This window comes from Bufo gargarizans, chromosome 1 (genome assembly GCF_014858855.1).
Source record: "Bufo gargarizans isolate SCDJY-AF-19 chromosome 1, ASM1485885v1, whole genome shotgun sequence".
Taxonomy (NCBI): Eukaryota; Metazoa; Chordata; class Amphibia; order Anura; family Bufonidae; genus Bufo; species Bufo gargarizans.
In genome coordinates, this window is record NC_058080.1 from 175,117,278 (window position 1) to 175,130,377 (window position 13,100).

At 45.4% G+C, this 13,100-nt stretch overlaps 1 protein-coding gene across 1 annotated transcript in view; it reads left to right on the plus strand.

The window, feature by feature from the left end:
• The window catches only part of DCHS2 (dachsous cadherin-related 2), a 394,236-nt gene that overhangs the window by 313,105 nt on the left and 68,031 nt on the right, over positions 1–13,100 (plus strand). Inside the window, exons 7-8 of the mRNA XM_044300255.1 lie at positions 10,793–10,892; positions 11,470–11,627. Coding sequence (XP_044156190.1) covers positions 10,793–10,892; positions 11,470–11,627 — 258 coding nt within the window. The remainder of the gene's footprint in view (positions 1–10,792; positions 10,893–11,469; positions 11,628–13,100) is intronic.

The following is a 13,100-nucleotide window of genomic DNA, read 5'->3' on the forward strand; positions in this document are numbered from 1 at the left end:
CACTGCCTCTTCCAACCTGTTGCGGTGCTGCGGATACCTCCCCACTACTGTCCTCGCTCGGCTTGCCACCTTCCCAGGTTGGGTCAGTTGTTTCATCGTCCACCGCCTCCTCTTCCACTTCCTCACTCTGGTCATCCTCCTGACTTGTTGACCTAACAAGAACCTCACTTATTGGCAACAGTGTCAACTTGTTAAAAACTAAAAATTGCCGTTCCCCACTGTCATCTTCTTCTCACTGTGGATGCTCAAGAGTTTGGAAATCAGTGCACAAGATCTCCTCATGTCCCTCTTCAAGCAGGCTTGGAGAGAGGCCCAAATCAAGGAATGGCGATGAAAAGAGCTCCTCGGAATATCCGAGTGCGGGATCACTTGTTTGCCAAGACTCTCCATGGTGGGAGGAAGGAGGATCAGGGTGAGAATTGGGTTGAGCAGACTCTTGGCTACAGAGACTGGACTTTGTGGAAGACAGGGTGGTGCTTAACCGACTGGAAGCATTATCTGCTCCAATCCAACTGACCACCTGGTCGCACTGGTGTGACTTTGAGAGTGGTGTCCTGCACCACCCTGCAAACTGGGACATGAAGTTAGGTATTGTGAATTAGTGTGTTCCACGGCCTCTGCGTGCACCATCAGCAGCATGGCCACTGCCCCGTCCCTTACTGCTTGTCTTGAGCATATTAAATGGTATATATGCTCGCAAGTTTGTTACACGTACAGTAGCGGAGGTTCTGTAAGTGTATGCGCAAATAAATTTCCCTGAATGTCACAGATATTTAGGATGCGCAAACCTTATATAGGAGATGTAGCCAAACAATTGCACGCAATTTAGCGCAGGTTGTGCTAATAATAATATATATTGCAGCCTACACTATCTGTCCCTTCTGCTCCAGCTCGCTCTGACTAAGGCTTGGCCGATGACGCGTTCCAGCCAGCCAATCACTGTAATGCCAGTAACCAACATGCCTACGGCATTACAGTGAGTGCCAGTACTTCCCCGCACGTTTTTCGGCTGCGTAGCCAATCGCGATGCTCGAGTCAAAATGGTGTTCGTCCGAGCATACTCGCCCAACACTAGTCCACATCCAAACCACAAAAAATGCGTATCGGATGCGGACAAAAAAATACATTTGTGTGCATGATTTCTTAAATTGTGTTAATTGTGACTGATGAATTGTAATAATTCAATGAACATATTTGATGATTATTAAATAGCATATTCGCAATTCAGAAAAAAACCTTCCCAGGAGATGTACTGCTCTGGTCAGCTTCTCATCACAGTACAATATTAATATGTTCAGACTGACCCAGAAAAGGATTTGCTGAAGGGCCCAAGTTCCAGCACATAAATGGGGCTTGACCACAACAGGACACATAAGGACTTATAGCTGACCTCCCCATTTGGCTATAACCTGCTGATGGGTTTTGGTACAGTTTTAGGCTATTACATCAATATCTTATTAGTTCTCTTTAATTATATGTCCTGTGTGCAGTGATGCTGCTATAATGGATATATACTCTATGGCTGGAACGTGGGTATCGGATTATTTTCTCTGGTGGAGCTAATATGACTCTGATTGTTAAAATATGTCTATGACAAGCATTTTTGATCAGATTACAGCTGCAGTAACCAAGCCCATGTAATGACAGCATTGACAATCATATTAGGTTACGGCACAGTATGGGTTAACTAGGATCATTCTGATAAACAAGGTAATAACTAGCTATAACATAGTGGCTGTTATAGTGTGGTGGCTGTATTATCAGGTGGTGAAGTGCTGCCACCTACAGGACCAGAGCGCTCGGTAACAATGCATTTTATTTCTGTAGTGGTCAACTGCATGTCTAAGATACAGATACTGTAAGACAGACGTCTATTGGATAATAGTGATAATTATCTTTTACTTGCATATACATTAGATAGCTAGTATTTATTATTTTCCTATTAAATACCAGAACCTACAAACTGATTTTATAATATAGACTCCTGCAGAAAAAAAATGTCGGCATAGTATTGGCCGCTTCAGTTCTTGATCCCAGCATGGCCACGACCCAAAAGCCACACGAATGGAGCCATGGCTTTTGGCTTTTTGCCATGGTTTTCCACCATGTTTTTGTAGCATTTTTTCAGTGTGTTTTTTCAGTGGAAAAAGCTGTATCCACATGTTACTTATTGTGCTGTGGAAAAATATAAAATGCCCCACAAACATTGCACTTTTTTGAGTGGCGTTTCCCTTGACATGTTTTTTTTTATATATTTTTTTTTATTGTGGCATGCTCTACAATAATATATATAAAAAAAAAAAGCTAGAATAATGTTATGTGACTAAACCCCTTCACCCAAACCCCCCTAAAATTTATGAATTTCATAGTGGTTTTTTTACAAGAATTTTTTTGTGAAAGTACCCTTTGGCTTATTTCATACAAGCGAGCGTTCTGTCTGGACACAGTCCATTTTTGCAATGGATAGCATCTGGAGTGAACACTGACCAATTGATTTCAATGACTATATGCAAGTGAGCATTGCATTTTTTTCACCGTCCATCTATTCAATCAGTAAAAACCGCAGCACGTTTATCTTTATCACGTGGGCTGGTCCATTCACATCAATACGTCAGCAAAAAAAACTGACAGCACATGGGTGGCATCTAGATGCAGTCGAGTTTTCACTGATGGTTGCTAGTAGAAGCTGTGTGGTAAGCCTAAGGCCTCATGTACACGAACGTGCCGTTTTTTGCGGTTCTGTCCGGAAGCACAGAACGGAACCCTACGGAAGCACTACGAAGTGCTTCTGTGGTGTTCCGCTCCATGCTTCTGTTTTGCAAAAAGATAGAACTTGTCCAATCTTTTTGCGGAACAGACGGATTGCGGACCTCCTTCAAGTGAATGGGGTCGCGATCCGCATGTGGCTGGCCCACGGCCGGTGCCCGTTCATGCGGTCCGCAGCACGGGCACGTGCAGCACACGTTCGTGTGCAAGAGGCCTTGTTGTGAACCACAACCAGGATACCAGGATTGGAGCCTCCACATACATAAGGTATAAGGGAAAGATCTGCTCATATTCTACCACCTGCAGTTCCCTGCAAAAAATGGAGCGGCCGCACGCATGTGAGACTGGCCGCTCTGTTCTTTTCAGGGAGGCTGCAGGGGGCTGCAGGGGGGTCCTGTGTATATCCTGCGGATAGGGAATAGGTTTCACCAAGCAGAATAGCCCTTTAAGGCTCATGCACACAATTTTAACACTCAGGTGACATTTGTGTTTAAAACTGCAAGTACCTGGACTGAAAGTTGATCCATTAAAGTCAATAGTATTCGGCCTCTTTCACACGGGCGTCATGTGTGAGGGCCGGATAGGATGCGTGTGCGTCGCGGGAAAATCGTGCGATTTTGTCTGCGAGTAGGGTGAATTTTGTATGCGATTGCGTTGCGTTCTTCAGTTTTTCCCACACGAGTGGAATGCATTTTACACGTGCGTGAGAAAAAACTTAATGTGGTACCCAGACCCAAACCCGGACTTCTTTACTGAAGTTCCGGTTTGGGTTAGGTATTCTGTAGATTTTAATATTTTCCCTTATAACATGGTTATAAGGGAAAATAATAGCATTCCTAATACAGAATGCAAAGTAAATTAGAGATGGAGGGGTTAAAAAAATAAATACAAATAATTAAACTCACCTCATCCCCTTGTTCGTGCAGCCCGGCTCGTCTTTCTGGGAGGAAAGCGACCTTTGGTGACGTCACTGCGCTCATCACATGGTCCATCGCCATGGAGATGGACCATGTGATGGACCATGTGATGAGCGCAGTGACGTCACCAATGGTCCTTTTCCTCTCAGGTCATCAAAGAAGAAGAAAGAAGACAAGCCAGGCTGCGCGAACAAGTGGATGAGGTGAGTTTAATGGTTTATTTTAACCCCTCTATCCCTAATTTACTTAGCATTCTGTATTAAGAATGCAATTATTTTCCCTTATAACCATGTAATGATCAGGTCCCCATCCTGATTGTCACCTAGAAACAATGTGTGAAAATTGCACTGCATCCGCACTTGCTTGCGATTTTCACGCAGCCCTATACACTTCTATGGGACCTGCGTTGCGAATGCACAATATAGAGCATGCTGCGATTTTCACGCAACGCACAAGTGATGCGTGAAAATAACCGCTCGTGTGCACAGCCCCATAGAAATGAATAGATCCGGATTCAGTGCGGGTGCAATGCGCTCAACTCCCCCATTGCACCCGCGCGGAAAACTCGCCCGTGTGAAAGGGGCCTTAGTCTTCAGTTTTTTTTTTATTACATATGAAAAAGGCACGAAATCTGATGACATCCACAAGAACTTAAGAAATTCATAAACACTAAAACAGAAGCATCAGTTTTCCACTCAATAAGGCTAGTTTGACACTAGCGGTACAGCCTTCTGGCAGGATGTTCATAGATGGCCGGGAATCGACTGGACAAAAACCGCATATCAGCATATTTGCTTGGTTGCGGCCGGGTCTCCACCGGTCCCCATGGCCGAACAGCCTGCCGGATTTCTTTAACACTAGTGTGAAAGAAGTCAAGGGCCAAAAGAAGTAGGAAGGGGCCAGCAGTACCTTAGTGCAGCACAAAATACCATCCCAGCAGAACCAATAAACACAGTGCAGCACAAAATACCATCCCAGCAGAACCAATAAACACAGTGCAGCACAAAATACCGTCCCAGCAGAACCAATAAACACAGTGCAGCACCAAATACTGTCACCCGCGCCCTAGTATTCAACTATTTGCTGTCCTGAGGATGCCAATACAATGAATTGAATTCAGCAGAGCAGCTGTCAGCCTAGAATTAATTAATGCTGAGAGCATCAGATCATTAGGTACCCAGCTGGAGGTCATGAGAAGACTTGGACAGCCCCCTGTACCATTGGCCACCGGGAAATTTCCCTGAAGGGTCAATGGCCAGTCTGTCCCTACTCTCTGGCATGTGTTTTAAGAGTGCAGCATGTTGAAGTTTTTAGCATTTTTTCCCATTGTTTAATTGTTATAAGGAATAAAACATCAGAAAAAATGCTATTCAAACATTGGTTTTGCAGAAAGCTCTACTAAAAAACTGTCATAAAAACTGCATGTGGCATGGAAAAATGCACAAATGGATTCTATTTAGTTTTTCCAGTGAACAAAAAACGAGTCAGGCCAAATTTGTTTTGTGATGGGGCCCTTAAGGATTTGTTTCATGAAGACAACCACGCCAATTCAGGACTGGGTCCAACTTTTTTTAACCCCTGGTATTCAGCTGGCATGAGTAGGAAGCTGTAGCTTTTTTCCCCAGCAGCAGCCATAGTAGAGAAATGTAGCATTACACAATATTAGAGATGAGCGAATCGAAGTTGACGAAGTGGAATTTTATCAGAATTTCAGGAAAAATTTGATTCGCACTGAATCCGAATTTCCTCACACTTTGTGGTAACAAATCAAATTTTTTCAAAAATGGCTGCTGTACGTGTTAGGACATGGAGCAAGGAACTCTGGAAACAAGGAATCACCCACAATGCCATGCATGCAGCCAATCAGCAGCCAGCCAGCCCTGTGATGTCATAGCCCTATAAATAGCCTCAACCATCTTGGATTCAGCCATTTTCCAGTGTACTTAGTTAGCAGGAGCTAGGGACAGTGCTAGGAAAGACTTTTAAACTTTTATTTTGCTGTAAAGAAGTTCAAGGAAAGGATAGGGAGGGATCATTCCACAGTATTGAAACAGAACAGAGTGCAGTAGGGGAGGTTACAGCCTGGGTAATAGGAACAATCCTATTACACCTTGCTGCACTGACTGCAGATTATACAGCTCTGTAATTCCAGCAAACCGTTCTTGTTATTGGGGTGCAAGTGCTGTTTGATACAGCCATTAACAGAGTTCATTACAAGGAAATATTTATACATCTTATTTGCCCTTGTGCGGTACAGTTATATGTATGTTCTAAAGCATTTTTTATGGCTTGTATTAGTTGGAAAAAAAGGGCTTATTAGTTGTTGTGTAGTGAAGTGAGAAAATTACAGCCCTTTTTGGCCTGTATTAGTTGCAAAAAAATATATATTATTTGCCGTTCAGTGATGCAGTTATATGTTCTAAAGCCCTTTTTGGCATGTATTAGTGATGAGGAGAGTGGCGTGGAAGCAGGCTCCTGACCCAGAGACCGTTGAGGAGGACATCTATGACAAGCAGACAGTACTCGATGATGATGATGTAGCTGATCGCACTTGATTGCCGGGGGAATTAGGGCTTCATCATCATTGGGAGAAGAGGGTGGCAACTTGCCAGTGAGGCAGCGGCGGAGCCAGCAAGTTGCTAGCGTGGCCAGGAGTCAGCAGGGTGGCAGCAGTGGGAGGTCGGGAGCCAAACGTGCCCGGGGTAGACCATCCGCTTTGCAGGAGCCTACCTGCCCGGAAAGTAGTGGTGCACCAGTTCGCGGAAGCAGCGGCTGTAGCAGTCAGTCAGTGCATAGGGTTGGGGGTAAAATCACCTACTCGGCAGTGTGGCAGTTTTTTGTTACGCTGCCGGAGGAGGTCAACATGGCCATTTGTAGAATCTGTGGGCAGAAGGTGAAGCGTGGCCAGGGTGCCACGGCCCTGTGTCAACATATGCAGTGTCACCATAAAGTGGCCTGAGAGAACCGTGGCATCCATTTTCAGGCAGTCAAGTCTCCACTACCTCATTCAAAGGGAGCTGTCTGTCCTTCCCATTAACTGCTGGTCCTGGTGCTCCTGCTCCTCCTCCTCGTCAGTCATTCCGTCAGCAATCGATCACCGAAGTGATTGCCAAGAGACAACAGTATGCACGCACTTATCCAACGGCGCAGAAGCTGAATGTGATCCTGGCCAAGTTGCTGGTGCTGCAGTCCCTCCCTTTCCAAGTGGTGGACTCTTCACCTCTCAGCGAACTGATGGCTTGTGCCGAGCCAAAGTGGAGAGTCCCAAGCCACCATTTCTTTGCCAAAAAGGCAGTACCAGCCCTGCACACGTATGTAGAACAGAAGGTGGGCCAGTCCTTGAGCCTGTCGGTGTCTGCCAAAGTGCACGGCAGCGCTGACGTGTGGAGCTGTAACTACGGTCAGGGACAATACATGTCCTTTACGGACCACTGGGTAAATGTGGTTCCTGCACAGCCACACCAGCAACTTGGCCAGGCGACGCCGCTTCCACCTCCTCGTTCTCACACTGTTGGTCCTGCAACAATGTCCACCTCTGCCTCCTCATCCTCCACGTGTCCTCAGCCTCCACTGCAGGAACAATTCACAGTGCCCCTCCAGCATATCACATGTGCAGGGCTCAGCGGTGTCATGCTGTTCTTGTAATGCAAGGCACCAAAGAAACAGACCAGTGAGGATGAAGTCAAAAGGGTTTATTAACAAAATAAACAAAGTTCAGGTAAACTTCACTGGGCAAATATCAGGCAAACAAAAAACAAAGGAAAGCCAGGAGTAGTCCGATCCGTGCATAAGTCTCTGTGCAACTTGCCAGGTAAGCGGATGCGTCACGGAAAGTCCCGGGTCCTGGGTCCCACTGGAACGGACAGAGTCCCTGCAAACTTCAGTCAGTAGCTAGCAGTACTGACCTGCACCTGTAAGGAAGGATAACCGACCTGGGAGGCCACCTTTTATGTGCCTGCTAACAAATCCCAGGGTGCTAAGTGTCCACTCCCCATAGGTCATGATCCTGCCCTACACCTGTGTACAAGGCTTTGGTCGGTCATTAGTCAATTAGACCAATGCCGGCCCCATAATCTGCTTTGAATGCGTAAATGTGGATGCACAACAGGCTCTGTGAGAGTACGCGAGCACACCGGAATGGAATCCGCAATAGGCACCTAATAGGCTGCTTGCCCGCAGCGTACTACCGCTAGCCCGGCCAAGCTGTCCCCGAAAGCCATGAGGTCTTCCCCTCCGGTGCGCATGCGAACACATCCCCGCGTCGGTTTGCAAAGGGGTCGGAGCTGGTGTATCAATGGAGACACGTGTAACCTGTCCCGCACCTCCACGAGGACCCTTTTTGGTCACACCGGAGTGCGAGACAGGTGAGGATCTTACAGTTCTGCACCTCTTTTGCCTGGGTGAATGGAGTCACACAGGGGAGGAACTGCTCCGTCTCCTTCATCAAGAAATTGAATCCTGGCTTTTCTCCACGACAACTCAAAATCAAAACCATGGTGACTGACAACGGGAAGAACATGGTGTTGGTGCTGCGTAAAAGAGGGCTGAGCCATGCGCCCTGCATGGCACACGTGTTTAATCTGGTTGTAAAGCGGTACCTAAAGTCTTTCACCCTTCTTCAAGACATCCTAATAATGGGCAGAAATTTTGCATGCACTTCAGCCATTTGTACACCGCAAAGCACACCCTCTTTGAGCTGCAGCGGCAGAACGGCATCCCCCAACATAGGCTGGTATGCAACGTTTCCATCCGTTGGAATTCCACCCTCCATATGTTGGACCGACTATACGAGCAGAGAAAGGGCATAAACGATTTATTGATGTTCCAAGTGGACAGGAGTACTCCCCTGTGTAACTTTGATGTCAGCCAGTGGCAGCTCATGCGTAACACCTGCCGTTTGCTCAGGCCCTTTGAGGAGGCCACGTTATTTGTCAGTCGCCAGGACTATGGGATGAATGTCATTCCACTGCTTCATGTCCTGGAACAGTTGCTGGTAAATCCTGCTTGTCAGGGGACTGGAGACATGGCGCCTAGATCCCACGGCCACATGAGTCCTGTGGTGGCTGAACTGGAGGAGGAGGAGGACATTGGAGCGCAAGCAATGTGTAGAGAAATGGGTGGTTTTTATACACAAGTGACAGGTTAGGAGGAGCAGGAGAAGCCAGGAGCTGAGGGAAATGAGGAAGACGAGGCAGAGGACCCAGACACACCGTGGCAGTATGCAGTGGAGATGGAGGCAGGGAGTCCATCCAAATCAATTGGAAAAATGGCCCGATCCATGTTCACTTGCTTGCATAGTGACAGCCGAATTGTCAGCATTTGGCAGAGGGATGACTTCTGGCTCTCCTGATGCTGCTGCTACCTTAACACTATGTCACCTTGCCACTCTGTGGCCTCGTGATACTGCTGCAGCCACCTCCAAATTGTCATTGTTTGCCAACTTGTGGCCTCCTCCTCATGCTGCTGCTGCCACCTCCATACTGTCATTGTGCCTTCCTGTGGCCTCCTCCTGATGCTGCTGCCACCACCTCCACAATGTGTCATTGTGCCACTCTGTGGCCTCCTGATGCTACCGCCACCTCCACACTGTCATTGTGCCACCCTGTCGTCTCCTCCTGATGCTGTTGCTGTTGCCACCTCCACATTCTGTCAAGGTGCCTCTCTGTGGCCTCCTGATGCTACTGCTGCCACTTCCACACTGTCATTGTGCCACTCTTTGGCCTCCTCCTGATGCTGCCGCCACCTCCACGCTCTGTCATTGTGCCACTCTGTTACCTCCTGATGCTTCTGCCACTTCCACACTATCATTGTGCCACTTTGTGGCCTCTTCCTCATGCTGCTGCCACCTCCAGACTCTGTCATTGGGCCACTCTGTGGCCTCATCATGCTGCTTCCACCTCACCACTATGTCATAGGCCCACTCTGTGGACTTCTCATGCTGTTCCCACCTTCCCCACTTCATGACTGGGCCACTATTTTGCCTTTCGGCCTGGCTGACATCATAGTTTATTTGACCCTTCTTCTGATCTGTCAGAAGGAAGGAAAAATGAGATGCACAACGGATCCTGTCTATGTAATAGCTGTAAGGCCTGCATGACATGGTCCCTATTTTGCATCAGAATTGGCTTATGATTTGGTAGTCAAAAGAAGGAGTGGGTACAAAACACAGAAGACATGCAAATATTCCATTCACGTGTCATCTCTGTTTTGGATCCACTCCTGTTTTTTTGGGGCTTTAGCAATACTGATGGATTACTGACCAAATGCTGACCAAGTGAAGGCGGATGCTCAATAGACAGAATCCATTTTTTGGGGTTTATTGTTCTGATGGATCTGAGGAAGGACAAAATAATCAGTGACATCAACACAAACTTACTGCTGACACCCTCTCCACTCTGTCGGTGGGCTCTACTTGTATAAGCGTTTAATAGAACAGGTTCTGTAGACATCTACAGTATGTGGAATCAGTTGACGACGGTGTAAAAGGAGTGCGCTTCTTCTTGACGTTAACATTGACCTGTAAGGCTGAGTTCACACTTAAGTTATTTGGTCAGTTTTGGCCCCGTGACTGCCCAAATAAGTGAAGTGTGCAGTGATTCTAAGAGCGACGCCTGTCATCTGAATGTTATACTGACTGACAGTATTATTTCACTACAACAGCAGACTCCCTGTGCGTGTTACTGCAAGGCACAGTGTTCTACACCACTATAAAGGCTCTCAGCAGCCGTTTTTGTATCCGCCATGGATAAATTCGGATCAAACCAAATTTATTTTGAAAAATTTGGCTAACTGGCCGAATTGAATTCTTGAGAAATTCGCTCATCTCTACACAACATCTATTCAAATGGCTGACCATGTGGTACATGGGTGCTCTAGACCCCCAAGAACAGGATCTACTCTTCCACTGTGGCTCATGGAGGGATCCCATTTATGATGTTCTTATGCCCTAATAGATCATTTGGATAGGGATTATCATCATGTTGTTGGACTGGGGTACAATCAAACAAATAAATATATATAAAGCTACTACAAACCATATTTAATATAATGTGTGTTGTACTCACCCCTTTATTTTTGGATACATTATAATTTGCTTTCTTTATGCTAAGGTTCCAGATGGCCAGCCCGGACATATGTTCGTGACTGCTGTTTATGCAAAGGATCCTGATGCTGCTAATAACGGGACAGTGGTGTACTCAATGTCCTCAGGTAATGGCCGCACTTTATGTCTGCTATTGGTTTTTTTAGAAAATGATGATGGTGTTGGTGTCTAATGAATGATTAAATAAAATATTGTGTGGTTAGATATGTATCAAATAGTCACAGAAACTGTTTCGGCATCCCATAGCAATATTATACATGTGTCTAGATAAAAAGCAAGTGGTACATGTATAAGGCTGGTAGTATACATTCGCATGCCTCCCAAGCGCCCCCCTGTCCCTCTTTGATCCTTAAATGTCCCTCTTTTTTACCTGAGGAATTAATGCTTAAAGGGAACCTGTCACCTTCAAAAACCATCTGAAGCCGCCAGCAGTACCTGAGAGTAGCCAGCAGTGTGTTTCTGACGATTGTTTTGTTCCTGAACGCAGATGCGGCAAAAGCTCTGAAAAGTGTCATAGCAAAGGGTCTGAATACTTATATCCATGCAACGTTTTCATTTTCTTTTTAATTAATTTGCGGGTATTGATTGCAGATATATATATATATATATATATATATATACTGTATATGCTACTGTATATGAATTGCTACTGATATTGTTTTCATTACTTTTTGATCTTTACAGATGATGACCTGGCTCATTTTTTTATTAACGTTACTAGTGGGGAAATATGGACTACCCAGACACTATCAGCAAATCTAAAATCCCACTATCAATTAACAATCACTGCAAGTGATCAAGGCACCCCCGCTCTGGAGGAATATGTTATAGTTAACATTCAGGTAACTAAACAAGTTTTAAAAAAAAGTGCAAAATCATGTTACACTATAACGAGCAGTCACCTTATTTCAGCTTTAGACCTCATCCACACAACCATATGTATTTTGAGGTCTGCTAATTGCAGATCCGCAAAATATGGATACTGTCTGTGATTCATCTGCCTTTTTGCGGGTCCATTAACTTGAGTGGGTGTGTGGTCCGCATTTTGCTGGCAAGTGTAAGACATGTTCTATCGTATTGTGGAACGGACATATGGATGCAGAAATCATCCGTGTGCTTTCCGCATCCATATGTCTGTTCCGCAAAACGACAGAACATGAAGTCAATGGGCCCGCAGAAAAAATATGGATGACAGACAGACCTCATGCGTATTTTATAAATCCCCAACTTGCGGACCAGAAATTGGAAAAGGTCGTATGCATTAGGCCTTAGTGAAACAAGCAGAGTATGAGGTTGTTTAAAATAAGGTGGAAATCCCCAACACAATCTGAAAATGGAAACAGCCTATTGGAGGTATGATGGGTCATAGGCCCTGTTCTCTAGAGTTAACTGCAAGTGATACCGTTTTCTCTCTACTATAACTTCCCTGGTGTCACTAAAGGACAATAGTATCTGCCATTGCTAACCAGAGAGCCACTGGTTGGGAAACCCTGGTCTAAGGAGACATATATCGCTACTCTAATATATATTGTGGAAAAAAAGACTGCTTACTGACCTTCACAAATACAATGTCATATTTATTTGTACCGTCTATTAATATATTTAGTATAGACCATAGCTATGTGGAGCTGAAATCAGGTTTGGAACTATAGCTCAGAACTCAAGGTACTTTAGTTAAAGTACTAACCATGGGGGCAGCCATTTTCCTTTACTTTCTGTCACACATCACTTTGTAGTTCCTCTTCCTATAAGTAAGAATCTTTTTGACCCTGAATGGAATGTGTGGTTTCCGACTGTAGGATAGCAGAAGGAATCAGATAAACACAGTTGTAACTTAAAGGGGCTCTCTGGGAAAGATTTAAAATGGCCGACAGCAACTTGTCTTAGAATGTGAGCAGGACTGGTTGCCTCCACTTAAAGGAGCTGTCTAGGGGCAGGGTCCACACTACACTGCTCTACAATAGATGGCAATGATGTGATCCTGGCTATGATATGCCATCATGGCTGAGCAGCCTGATGGGAAAACTCACCAATATGTAGTATATACAAGTGCCAGAATGTAGTGGGTGGTGTGACATCATCCCTCACCCAGCTCTGCAAGTGAAAAAAACACTGTCCTGCTCAATTCTAGGACAGGTTGCTGGTGGCCATTATAAATCATTCCTGAAAACCCCTTTAAACAAGGGGCAACAAGCTTATGGTTACAACAGTTTTTTAGCAGTTAGTTCTCTATGAGGACACCGGCCTAGTCATTTTAACAGTTTTGACTCTTTTGCCATCACTTTACATTTATAATAGGAGCTCCTTCTTCCCTT